The 14,612-nt window shown below is 29.1% G+C and overlaps 2 protein-coding genes and 1 long non-coding RNA gene across 9 annotated transcripts in view; 1 reads left to right on the plus strand and 2 right to left on the minus strand.

Annotated features, from left to right (window-relative positions):
- The window catches only part of LOC118069304 (zwei Ig domain protein zig-8-like), a 147,318-nt gene extending 145,825 nt beyond the window's left edge, over nucleotides 1-1,493 (minus strand). For 2 of the 4 annotated variants that reach the window (XM_035087311.1, XM_035087309.1), the window contains exon 1: nucleotides 1,023-1,493. The gene's annotated coding sequence lies outside the window, so the exon portion shown is untranslated. The remainder of the gene's footprint in view (nucleotides 1-1,022) is intronic. The other 2 variants (XM_035087310.1, XM_035087317.1) reach the window with 2 other exon arrangements.
- A 516-nt stretch (nucleotides 1,494-2,009) lies between these two features.
- On the plus strand, nucleotides 2,010-4,356 carry LOC118069224 (uncharacterized). Its single transcript, XR_004690593.1, has 4 exons — nucleotides 2,010-2,196; nucleotides 2,297-2,388; nucleotides 3,374-3,675; nucleotides 4,050-4,356. It is a non-coding gene; the product is annotated as an uncharacterized lncRNA (long non-coding RNA).
- Nucleotides 4,357-11,348: 6,992 nt separating this feature from the next.
- LOC118069252 (limbic system-associated membrane protein-like) overlaps nucleotides 11,349-14,612 on the minus strand; it is a 133,348-nt gene continuing 130,084 nt past the window's right edge. For all 4 annotated transcript variants that reach the window (XM_035087224.1, XM_035087225.1, XM_035087226.1 and 1 more), the window contains one exon: nucleotides 11,349-12,024. In XM_035087224.1, the coding sequence (XP_034943115.1) occupies nucleotides 11,915-12,024 (110 nt within the window). In that variant the 3' untranslated portion in view covers nucleotides 11,349-11,914. The remainder of the gene's footprint in view (nucleotides 12,025-14,612) is intronic.

A 14,612-nucleotide genomic window follows, 5' to 3' on the forward strand; every position in this document is an offset into this window, starting at 1 on the left:
ATTATAAATGTAAAGCCATGTTGGTAAATATTAAAAGAAGATATTAATTAAATAATTAACTATATATATAAAAAAATATAAACCAAATGAATATCTTTTACATTAAAATTTCTAAACATGATTATTTAAAATCTATTATTTTTTCAATATATTGATAAAATCAATAAATTTGGACCGGTATCTTGTATACATTTAATGGAGAGAACAAGGCTTGAATTTTATCACTTTTATCGTAAAGCGCTGTCAACATATTATACCTCTATAAATGAAATATCATATATGTAATTATTAAATTGCAGAAGAGGTTATACATAATAATTAATAATTCTTACTCAAGTATTCATATGTACTGGGGAAAAATGTATACATATCGATATATCAATTCCAACATAAATATAACTATTTTCAAGACTGCTGCTCAAATAATTTGATGAATAATTAAAATTATCTTGTGATTGTTACTCTTTGAATGTTATATGTCCGATTTGCTTCGATGTGTAATCATTAAAAATTAATAACTTTGCATCAGCATTGGTATAATCAAAATAACGTACTTAAATTAATTCCATGTAATCTCTTGAAGCATAAAATGAAAATTTCAAAATGAAAATTAAAACATAGTAATTTAATTTTTAGCTGATTTTAATGCAGTTATTACGTTATGTGTGATTAATAGCTCTAGTTCTATATATGTGTAAGCTAAATAAAATTAAGAATGAGTCACCAGTTATATTAAATCAATCAATTACTTTTCGATAAAATACTGTTTATTCTTCTCCCTACAGTTTTCTTCTACTTATATTTTATATCTTTTTCTGTATAAATAAAAAAAATATTCTTCAATGCAAAAAAATTATTTCTTAAATTAATCCAATTATTTTCCTACTCCCGAAAAACATCGATTCCGCTTATTCATAATGTGTTTATCAATCCGTTGGTTTGAATTGACTCAGACGATAAAAAATTGACAAAAAGATATTCATATTATCGACATGAAATAAGTGACGTAATTTCTAACTTACCGGCCGATGATTAATGAAGGTAGAACTGATGCCGGGTGAAGGGAGAAGGGGGGACGCCGCAAACTCATCGATGCTTGGCGCCTTTTTGAAAAAACTTATGTCAACATGAATTTTATCACATTACAAATTCACACTTACAGATTTATTCACTTGCCATATAAAATAACATTAATTTCACTTTCGGCTCCTATTTCCCGAGACACCACTATGTACCACTTCACGATCACATTAAACACATATTTGTAAAAGCACTAATGAAAAAGCACTACACATTTTATTAATACTGTAATCGAACGAACTTCTATGTAAATGCATTAACTCCATATTATTCACTATTACTCATTTATAAAATTATCCATACATTCGCGATAAATTCTAAATGTACTTTTAATTAGAACGATCTTAATCCACCGGACGTGGATTGTCAACTGATAGGGCGAGACGCCAAATCAAAACTAATACATTTAGAAAAAAATCCGGATAATACCAGTAGCGACACTGTGGTTGCGAATAATTGGTGGAAAAGTAATCACATTAGTGTGGGATATTTTTTCGAAGAATTGCGTCAACACAAATGTAAACAAGTAGTTGAACGTTTAGGCGAACTAAGCGAGCGCTCGGAATGTTTGTATACAACTTTGTCTGTGTAGCACTGGCCGTTTGGTTGGATTAAATTCTTAGAATTTACAATCGTCTGTTTGTCTGTAGAATTTGAATCCAACAGTACATTCGAGTACTTTGACGCCATTTTTAAGTGGGCATTGTCAAGCATTAGAAACTGATTTAGTGATCAAAATATTGTTTAAAACAACTAAATAAATATAAAAATAATGTAAAATTATTATTCTTCATACCTATAATATTTTTTTGTATCAAGTTAATAAATCTTATCAAAATTTGACCATTATTATAATTAAAAAAGTACGTATGTCGAACAATATGTATATGAAATACAAAAAAAATTTTAATGAATTACAGACTTTTAAATAAAAATGATTATGCTTCTATAAACGTTAATTGAATTAGTAAAGTAATTAAGATTGAAAAATTAATGAAAGTTTGCCTTCGTATTGAAACAGAATAAATAAGAACGTTATTAACGGATAACCTGGCTTTTCTCTGCGTGTACATGTTAACGTTTTAAATGTTTCGGACTGGAATCTTTCAACATTAGGTATGTGAACTAATTTTATTGCATGGAAATTACATAAAAATTATAATTTATATTAAATTATTAATTTATAGAAGATAACTAACTTCAAATTGCTTTCCAGGTATTCCAATTACTATTAAGGATAATAAAAAAATTCATTTATAACACTTAAAACAAGAGCAAAAAAATTTCTATTCTCAATAAAAAATTATGGTAAATATAAAAAAATGAAATTTCTTAGTTTAAGTTTATCTTCTATCAGCTATAAGCATTATCACAGAAGTAAACGTTAGATAATCTTCATAAAAAAATATCAAGAAGAGAATAAATTGCTATGGTTTTTCTCTTAAAGATTTTCCAGAGCCTCTAGCATTTTATATTCTTTATCTTTCAATGGTACATTCCATTTAATTATAAAGTAAAATAACAAGAAAAATTAAATGAATTACTAAACCGTTTAACTTCCGTAGGATAAAAAAGTAATTTGAAATAATATTTACATAGGAAATAATTAATTTTTTATTTCACTTACTGCAGTCGTATTAGTTTAGTAAATTATCTTGAATATTCAAGCCAATCGACCTTTGGAATCTTCAATAAAGGACTATTGAAATTGCGTTGCGTCGCTTAATCAGTATTCGCGAACCTCAAAATCGTCAATATCCGGACATAGTAGAGTATGGGATCAAAATCGAAGCGTTTCCGTTGGTTCTCCGATCTCCTATCTCTTCCAACTCGGCCTCGTTTTCTGTACTCAGCGATACAATTTCCTGGAGCAATCCGTGCCTTGATGAGAGGATAACCATCCCTTTATTTTCGTTACTAACCTGAGAAAGCTCTTACATTCATTTTTTTAATCGTTCTGTTTTATAAGATTCTACTTCAATAACTGCGAATGATATCGTCCAAAGCCTCTTTATCTCATACTGTCCTAGTTTTATTACTATTTTTGTTTGACATTTTTTATTCATTAATTTTAATGCATACTCAAACAATTATTTATTTTTATTTTAGCTTTACCTAAATTTCAAATTTATTCTTTTAATTATTAACGCAAGTTGATAAAAATAATTGCTGTAAATGCATTTAATTCAATTTTATTCATATAACAGAAGAAAAATCAATATGTATTATGATACAAATGATTAAGAAAAAAAAGATTTTTAATACTGTTATTCATAAACAATTTTTTTTCTAGATTAAAGCTGTGATACAATGGATTTGAATTATTCGCTACAATTATAAAGCTCCAAGATAGAATCTGAGCACTGATTGTTATGTAACATCTTCAGTGTTGTAGCACGCAATGGATAATCCTTAGCTGCTTACTCGCTGCTTCTGATTCCATAGAATATAATCAATGCTTCTGAGAGTTGCTGGATGGGGCTATTACTTGGGGACAATAGGATAGTTATAATCAGAATATAACGCACGAGAGCCTTCGAGGTAAATTTACCTTGGTCTGTCGCAGGACAATTCAATTGTACTGCTGAAGTTACGGTATGTATAACAAAATGAATCATGTGCGCGCTACCATCTTACCATAATTAAATGGACTTGGCTAATGAGTTGCACTAGTTCTATTAACTGACCTCATTCAACTAAATTCAATACACAAACAGCAAATTAACAGCTTTGATGAGGTAAAGGGACATGCGTCTCTTTGAAAGTAGTAGTCAATTAGAGTTGTAGAATATTCTGCAATTTACCAATTTTAATTAAACCTCAAAAACAGCTAAAACTCGTTGGTTAAAAATTAATTAGACATTCAATTTTAAAAATTTACTTAATCATTAGCAATTTAATTAAGACTATAAAGAATAATATTTAAAAATGTAATTAACAAAATTCTTCATTTTTATGTTTTAATACAGAGATGTGAAGCAATTAAAACCAAGGAATGGTTGCAAGGAATTGAATCAATTTAAAAAATTGGTGATTAATATGTGTTAGTTACTTCAATTTTATTTGTCTCTCTCTTATCGATCAATACTTAACTATTTTGGCAATAATCCAGACCAATGCATCGAAATCAGCTGTTACCCAATCACCGGAAGTGTAAGGGCATTTGTCGTGCGTGTGAACTACATAGGTAATAAATACATGATTTTTCAATTTATTTCAAACAATAAATAATCAATCTCTCATTAATATGATTTTTCAATACAGTTCTTTTGTTTGGAAAATTTTTTTGCAACTAATAAGGCATTTATCAAACACCCAACGCAATGGAAAAAAATATCAGGTGCAACGTTGATGTTGAGACTCGAAAAGCTTAATGTATAACGAAAACAAATTGGTTTAGCCGTAATTCCTACTACGGTACAACATCGTTGCTGCGTGATGCGTTTTAATGAACGCTCTTTTAATTAGTGCCATAATCGCGAGCTGGATGCCAGGGGTTATCCAATTTTCAGCCTCTTCGCGCTGGAATCATGCCATAGCTTTAGGATGATAATAATTTTCGTTAAGAATCTCATTCAATTGTTGTCCGTGGTTTTCCACCATTAACCGTCACATGGTATCATGGCAGTAATACTTGTAAAAGTTAGCTTTTCCCTCGTTTCATTGTTTTCACATACTAGTTCCTCTCTATTTTTCCCTTTCTGTATTTTATTCGATTCATATAATGTTTATTGAGTTGCTGTCTGATGGAATTAACTTATTGATATTTTTATTAAACATTTAATGAAGAAGACGTGATCAACGATTGTTGGCAGAAATAAAAGTTTGAAAAAGCTTAGCAGAAGAAAGAGAAAGTTATGTGCAAGCTCCACAGTTCATAGCAAAAGCACGTGCGATTGACTAGACTTGAAAAGATTGCCGGTGATAGAAAAAAACTTTGGATTCTGCTCCATACCTTTTCTTTTCCTTCTTATGCGATGTATTGAAGTCAATGAAGCGACGAAGCAAGAATTAACGAGCAAAGTTCCTTCGACAACTGCCTGGCAATTTTCTTCCTCTTTCTATTTCTCATCTCAAAGTAGGAACAAAAAAAACTTCTGAAACACGAACGAATGGTCTCTATTATCATGAAACTCACCGACCTACTAATCCATCATAGCGTGAGACGAGGTCATGATGAGAAAAGCTCCGTGAAAATATACGCAGTATGCACTTGACACATTTTAGAGAAATTTTATGTTAAACTTATGATAGTGATATGCATATGACGTTTCTTTAAATAGACAAACAAACGTTGAAATATAACTGTCATAATTGTAATTTGACAGAATCATATACTTCCTTAATAAGTGTGAGTAATATGAAAGGGTATGAAATATGTTTGAATATTTGTCTTAATAAATAATTGAATAATTTGATGTAATAGATATCTTTTTTATTTGGAGAAAGATACATCAAAAATATTTCGAAATATCTTACTTAGTGAAAAGAAGCATCTGCTTCCCATCATCATCATCTGAGAAATTAACTAAATTGGAATTGCAAACTTGTGATGATTCTCTCCTTCCTATGTTTGTAGAAATTAATTAGAATTTGATGAGTTGCCATTTAATATCTTATATCTATACTTCTACATATATATATATATATATATATATATATATATCTACCAGAAGGCAACGCAATATACATATATATTAGAGTAACAATTTCATGCAGCTATTTGAAACGCACAGAAACTTGCATTTACAACTTGGAGAAGCATTGTTGTATGTCGTACACTACGTTTACTTGTCGAAAACTCTAGTTTTGCTCCGGGGTGATTTGTAACACGACAACCTTTCTGTCGTTGAACTAGGTAGTTTGTTCCTACGTGATCGTGTCCTTACGTCACTGGAGAGAATCAAGAGACACTCACGAACATTATCCAATCACTCAAATAGACATTTGAAAAAAATCAATATTACGGTGATTAAAAAATGATAAATAACAAAGAAAATGAATATATAATTTATCATTCATTATTATTTGATTAGTGTTTAACTGGAAATTAATTTTTCCAGAATCTGTCGCAATTCCGGGCACGTAATACAACATTCCGTATATTGTGACAGCCGAATATTTAAATATATATGGCCAGTTTGACTGGGAATGTGCAAATCAATTTTGACGAAATAAAGCGAGGCTTCGTTGTGTTAATTTTAGTGGCTTGGAGCCGCCTGGGACCACTGACGAATAAATCACTTGGTTCGTTCGTTGAAATTCCAAACGTCGCACGTTTTCAAATAAAGCGTGAGCGTAAAAAATTGATTTTCGATTGTCCATGGAATAGATTGCGGAGGACCCAGTCCGCGGCTTAAAAGAGAATGAGGAAAATTGAGTGAGGTAAATAAAAAAAGTCACCCACCTACAATTAGGTCACGATTGGGAATAATTTTGTTTATAAATACTGATCCTCTTTAACTTTTTTATTTCCTATATGATTTACTTTCAGAACATTTACTCGTTACTGTTTATTCTCACTCATCACTCTATTTATTGAGATATATCAATAATAACCAGTGATAACGAGAATAATAATATTCTTCATAAAAGTAATACAATCATATTATTTGAACAAATAAATCATTATTTATTATGATGAATCAATATTATTATTTGATATTGTGTTGTTCAAAAAAGTAATTGATGTATTCAATGATTTATTAAACACTGTGATATTTAGTTACAATTGAGTATCTACAAATTCATATTTTAATGACGTGCACATTTCAATTATAAATAGATGTCAAGTCTTTATTTGACTTAATGAGAAATTACTTAGTGGCTTTGAACAGGTTAGGATTTATTATTGTCATTATTAAAATACCACTATCCTTCATATCCAATTTAAAGTAATTAAACTAAAATAAGTGTAAATGGAAACACAGCCAATTGCTAGGTCACGTTGAACATCAACGTGACAACAGATATAAATTTCTAAGAATCACTTACGTCAACGTTATATGCGAGAAGAAAAGCTGAGTTGCTGTTTTTTATTGAACCTCTTACTTTACAGCTTACGCTATTTTCCTCGAGCCATAAGTATGTATTTTTTTATTTTTCAAAGGGTTTCAATTAATAATCAACTTTATTATAACTCTAATAAGTATTCACATTCAATAAAACATCTATTTATTTTGAATTTTTCTATCGATATAAAAAAATAATCGTTGCCATTAATTAATTTTCTTTATTAAATCGAAAATTGCTATAAAAAAAGTTATAAATAAATAATGATAAAAGAGATTCTACAAATGAAATTCCTGAAGGTATTTCTTTAATATATTCTGTTTAATTATAACAAACATGTCGTAAATCTATTATGGTTAAAAAATACTTGTTTAGTTATGTACACAGGAATTTAGCACACAAAAATTAAGTTTATGATTAATCAAAAGTTTCATGTTGGTAATAAAAAAACATTATAATAAGTGTAAAGAGAAGTGTGAAAGAAATAGTACAAGATAAACAATGCTGTAGCATTTCACAACATTGTTACATAAATTTAAAACGAATTAAAGAAATGGCCAATAACAGTGCGAGAAACGCGCTACTCGTAACGGAAAACTACCACCTAAAATGCATTTTCACCGGTGATAATAAACCGCTGAATGCTACGTAGAAAATTACTGCCTTTTTTACTCACACCATCAGAATATGTAGTACGAAAAGCGAAATATTCTATAGCATTTGTTTCTGTCCAATTGCCATTCTTATCTGCACTTTTGAAAATTGCGACGTTTTGCATACATATTTGTTAATACATTGCTACATTGAAATTCATGTAAGATAAGTTGTTTCTTTCATCAGTTATTTTCTCTATAACTTTACCACGATAATGTCATATTAATATTTCTACATTTTTCTAACTTTCAACCTTATTTCAGTCAACAACAGAAAAAGAATATATAAAGTTAATGAAAATTTTTTGATAAATGATAATGTGGTGTATAATGAAAAAACAACATGTGTTGTTCTGTATATTACAAAGTAAGAACTACATGAATAATAATGTCGTCAAAACTCGAAATTGGGAATGACATAATACTCAACTTGTCATGAGACAAAGTTAAATTTTGGTAATGTATTTGTGAGTTGTTTCTGAAGTTAGTGCGCGGTGTGAATTTCTAGAGATAACAAACCAGAATCAGATGATATTTACTCCAAATTGACCGCAAAGCAAAGTTTGATGTAAATATATGTATGTATGTATTCATTTGAACTTCAATAAGAAAAAAATCAATGTATGTCAAGAAACAAATAAATAAGTTTACTATTAAATCGTAGGTATTACAAGATTTACTATATATTTTTTGTATCTCGAAGATTGATTAGTACTATTGTAATATTACGCTTACTTTTCTATTACAGGTGGTGAGCTAAGCTTTGATTGACGTCATGCACTACGTAATTACTTCCGAGATTCAACATCAAACGAAATGTATCCTGCACGTAATGGTATTAAAGGTCTGAAACTAACATAAAACAAAGTAGCTGAAATAAAATACTATTCGAGGGATTGATCATTATGTACGATAAATCGAACACAACATTAGGTTTGATAGTAATCATAACATATTTTATCTTTTTATTTTTATTAATTAAAATTGCTGCATAAATAAATTATAGAAAGATTAAAAATATCAATTATAGTAGTTCAAGTTCATAAGAAGAAAGACTAATTAAATTCATTATTCTTAAAAAAATATAATAACCGTTATTTTAAGAATTAAAAGCACAAAAATCAATTCATCATCAGAATGAATACAAACATAAGAGCATCTTTGAGTCATTTCTCTCTTTATTTGTAAGAAACAAATCAATCTTTCATATCATATGAATAGCCGTAATATCGATGATATAAGCAATAAAAATACGCTATAGATTTTCACAAATAATAGGTTATCTTTTACTTGATTTATGAATTCTAATACAACTAGAATTAACAAAATCAATAAAACAGTAGATACTTCCTTATATACATTTATATTATTTCATAATTCAACATGTTTGAATAATGTTTTCTTGTCTATCAGTATAATGCTTATCATCGTCTAACAATTGATCATCATACATTTATTATTACGTACTTATATTCTACCAGTCATTCGTTATCTTAATTAATAATTATCATTACTCGCACATATTTGTTAGTTATAATTTTTTTTTTACATTTACATATAAATCAATTGATGATTTCAGAATGTACAGGTGTATGGCTTAGGGATTTAAAGCATCGCTAACATGATGGTATAGTGAAAATTAATATTCTCCATCCGTATAAAAATTTGCGGACAAACCACAGGCTATTTTATACAGACTTAATTATACATTTCATTGTCATAGTTTTCTGTATAATAAGAATAGAAAGAATTAAAAAAACTACGGACATCATTTTGGAGATTTTACAGGTATTTTAATCATATATAGAGTATTCCATATCGAAACATTTCAGTTTTTTTAATCTTTATTGACAGACTCTATACCAGTGATGTATATGATGAGCGAACACGACGTAACACATCGAGCGTCAATTAACGGTATTCGAGGTGAAAGAAGCTCTTTTAAATATCACTACAAGGTCTATTTGAGTATCAAGGGACGGGAAAACTGATACTATGAAGCTTGCATTCGCTCAATTGGTCAATGTGTGACCACCTCACCTCGCTTTTCCGATTTGCACAACACGGAAATGCATGGGTACATCACACAAGCTATTTATAGCACCCTTAGAAGCTAAGTAATATTCACAATGAGGTCGTCGGGTCACGTAGAAGTGCCCGAGGTACGCGCTTTTTTCTCAACATGTCGTCTATCTTTCACATCGTCTCATTAAAACGTATTTGCGAGTAAAAGATCATTTCAATCTCGTATACTTACTCTCATCAAAAAGTGTTTATATAGTTAACGAAGTCATTTGTAAGTATCAATACAAAGATACACTCAGTAAAATTCATTGGGCAATTAATTTACTAGCAGTGAGAATTTATTTACACTCTTTCTAAGCCTTCTAGCTTGATTTTCCATTTGAACTTCTATATCATTCGTCTCATTCTGTCTACCGTTGATAAATTTCTGCACACTCAATGTGATTAAATAACGAAACAACTCAATAAAATTTTTATATATTATCAATTCATAGAATATAGTGTATCTTCACGCATTCAGGAAAGCTCATCATCATGATGAAATTTCCGATAGAAAATATACATGTACCAATGTGAAACATTTCATACAAAATAACTTGACATTGCTTCTATAAATTTAAATTTCCAATGAAGCAAATTTTACGTAGCGTATCTCTATTTTTATTATTAAATTAATAGTAAAATGATAAAAAATAACTTGATTTTCCGCAAATTACCAATTACTTGATTTCATGTCAGTTTTTTGCTGATATTTTGTCTTTCCAACATTTAAAAATTTACATTCTAATTTAATTACAACTTACAAACTACTATACATAGAGGGATATGTAATCTCATGGGTCATTAATTTTTGGATTCACATAAGGATATCACGACTCAACCGTGTACGGGCTAAATTGCCGGACGTTATGTTCATCGTCGATGAATATTCAACTTGATTCAATGTCCGTTAAAATTTCGGTACTCTCACACTTCAGACTTCTTAAATATATTTTTATTAACATCATAATGTATTGTGCATCACTCTATTTAGGTAATATAGAATTCCTTCTCGATGCATCCAAATTCGCAATTATTTATATCAAGTGTACCCTATCAATAAATTTCCATAAAACAATTTCAATAATCGTTATCGTCTGATGAGTATTTCATCTAATTAGTTTTTCATTATAATATCAATATTCTACACGAGAATTGATTTATTTTAATGTAAATGATAATTCCTCCAGCAGAATTTATTATGTTCGAGACGGATCAAACATATCTTTTAATATTAATCATTTTAACAGTCATATTCAAATAACTCAAAATATATTTCCCATTTAATTCATTGAAATTAATTTTTTTTGTCGAAAATTATTAATTACACAGGCTGCATTTTAATAGATTAACTTTTATGTATTATTTTTCATGACTAATTAATTTTTTTTTTTCATTTTCATAGATAATATTTTTCAATAAAATAATTTCGAAGAATATAATAACAATATATGATAAAATTATTTAACAAGAACGAAAAAAATAACAATTATAATGAAATGTTTCCTTAATTAATTTCATTTTGTAAAATTTCTCTCTTCCAATAAAAATTCAACAAAATATAAAAATTTTTATTTACAAATTTTTTTTTTCTCTATTCGACTATTTTATACTTTGTTAATGCATCTTTGAATTATTACATAAGCCTGTATTATTAATAATAACAATGACAATGAAGAATTTTTTACACCAAAAATGTCTCTGTTAAGAATAGAGTTTGATGCAACTTTTAATTTAACGCGATATAATAGATGCATTGTGAAAGAATTTAATGAGTAACAGGAAGTGGTAAGACTTATATTTCTCATAATTAATCAAACTTGTCTGATTATTTCAAGCAAACATCAGGACGTACGTGGATTGAATGAAGATCGATGCTTCGTGAGTGTTGTACATGATGGGAATCCAGCTGACGCAAGCAGTAGAGAGATACACACACCTGACGAGCTTTTCTGTCGAATTCATGTCATACACTTGGATAAATTGTCGATTAGACGGCAGTATACCACCTCTTGTCCAAAACTAGGCCAGAAAAGAGTTCCTAAATCACATAATCACTGTCCAAAATTTGTCGGAATTAGTGATTACGGCCTGTCACTGATCAGTCACCTTACGAATGAGCCAGCATGAAGGAATATCAGTAGTAGAGCCAGAGTACATGTCGCCGCACCACTGCTGCTTGAGTTTCCATGTTGCATTGCTGCTGGATGCTCTCCTGAGAACAAGTATATTCTAAAATTTACAAAATTCTTAGAATACTTTACATCTCATGATATAACATTAGAAGGTAAAATGAGGTTTTTTTTTAATTTTCAAGTTTAATAACGTGAAATAAGTCAAACTTATAATGTGCAGAATGCTTGAACAAAAAATAAATAATAATAAAAAAAAACAACCATTTTTCAGGGAAATGAGAATTTAACGTTTATGAAGAAAAAAAAATGATGCACTGGTTGCTGGAGGTAGTTGGTGAAAGTATGAGGCTGAGTGTACACTGTACGAAAAATACGTCCGTTGCCGGGAGGGATATGATTTTGTACGGTGTCCACATGCCGAAGGCGAAGCTTAATGTCAGTTAAGTCAAGCGAAAAGAGAAAAATGTCTTATTGGTTGAAATATGACGTAAAATAAAAACGGAAAAATTTCCAAGATTTATCGAAGTTATTAACAATAAATCTTTCTCATTAATTTTTGCTATGAAAAGACTTTTCCATGTTTTTCCAATGTACATACAAAAAAATTTAATATAACCTCTGGATTTTATCCTTTTTTTTTTAATATATATATATATATTAAAACAAAATATAACAAGAAAAATTGCTATATGAGTTTTTCTCTCATTATTCTTGTTAAAAAACATATTTTATTTTGAATTAAACACTTTTATAAATAATTTTCATTTAACACCATTGAATTATATATAGAAATGGTAAATTATAAAATATACAATCTGAAATGAATTTAATAAAATAAATGATTTGTAAAATATTAATAGGTGAATAATGAAATTTTTTCTAAAACATATTACTCATTCATTTCATAAATTCTTGCGTTCGCTGCAAATGCATTTAGGTCAGCGAACCAGATTCATAGGTGATCAAAGTAAAACAAGTACTGCTCTCATTTGAATTGAAGCGTAAAATATTACTGTGAATGAAACTTTGATTTGAATGCAACACTGTGATTAACATTTTGTTGACAGTCGTTTTTTCTTTTGAAGGATCTTTGCTCTAAAAAGTGTAAGCTGACTTGGATAAGATAGTTTCTGACTATATATCACACGCTTTAGAATGTAGGCAAACCATAGAAGAAGCGTACAGTATCATGATTGTTTTCAATATCTCTGGAGAGATCACTTGAATTTCCAGGCCAAAGGAATAATATAAAGCATGTGATATCTCCTTCTGAGACGATAGTACTTTGAATGTAAGTTTCACCAAGACAAATGAATAACACAATGTTTCAAATATATTGTTGTCATGGATGAGAATAATATTCATCAAAGTGAATGAGTAAGCAATGAGAAGTAGAATGTAGAATCGTCAAATGATATAACCTATGCTTGCTTTGTAGAATAGACAACTGTTACCTAGTTTATAATCACATTTGCTAATAGAGTTTTCATTTTGCATTTAATCATAATATCCTTTATTAATCGCTCAACTTGCACTGTCATCCCTTTAATAAATCAAAACATAGCACAATTTACATATCTAAGAATGAGAATAGAGAATGGAAATTCACCAAATTAAATAAACAATCTTCTATAATAATTTATCTTTAAGAAAAGATGTAGAAAAAAGATCCTTTATGTTATTGTATGAGATTTCAAGAGTTGAAATATCAACGACAATAAATAATTGAATAGAAATTCAATCGAAGAAACAATAACAAAGCAGAAAAAGTCAGTAAATTTTTATAACTCGTTTGACCAACTTGATCAGAATACATTTTTCAATCACAAGTGATACTCATCGAAATATCACTTGGTCTTAATTACTTGTCCATTCGAATGTTCCATTTTCAGATCGTCATAATAATAATGAATACGATTCTTCATTAAAGCACATAATTTGCTGACAATCGAAATCGTTTAACTGGCATAGAATACAGATTAGCTAAACATCGAATGAAAGGAAACAAATTGAGATAAATACTGAAATTGAGAATTATTTGTGATGATGATAATATTATTATCAGAGAATACAGGCCTGTTTACTCAGGAATTTATTTTTCTAAGATAAATACTGATTAAAACAAAAGACTCTTTAAATCACGTACGTCTTGAAGCGCATTCAGCAGAAAGTGCTCCAAGTATACGAAGGAATAATCTACTCTAGAATTGTGAAACAAATTAAAACTTTTCCATCGGTACAAGATAATTGGTTTAGTTATTGGAGCTAGATAGTGAATGAATTACTAACTTAGCAACGCAAGTATCGCATTGCTTCTCTGCTTCAAATTTCAAAAGTTTACAGTTTTTGCATCCTTTTATAGTGAAAACGTTAAATATGTACCATTGGTTTAAATGCACTCAGAATCAATCAAAGAATAAATTTTAAAAGTAATAAGATATAAATATTTTGCGTATATTTTATAATGTAGCTCTTTCAAGAACAGTTTACATGTTTACGCGTCATATCGTAAATATTCATGAATAAACTCTAGTAGAGTAAATATTCCTTGTTAATCCGCGAACGGTATCACAGAAACATGGATAATGTGAAATGCATATTATATTTAGTAATTAGTACTTTTCTCGTCAACATATGCCACTATACATATCTTCGAAACTCTATATGA

This window comes from Chelonus insularis, unplaced genomic scaffold, assembly GCF_013357705.1.
Source record: "Chelonus insularis isolate UGA/USDA-ARS -01 unplaced genomic scaffold, ASM1335770v1 contig_406_pilon, whole genome shotgun sequence".
NCBI lineage: Eukaryota > Metazoa > Arthropoda > Insecta > Hymenoptera > Braconidae > Chelonus > Chelonus insularis.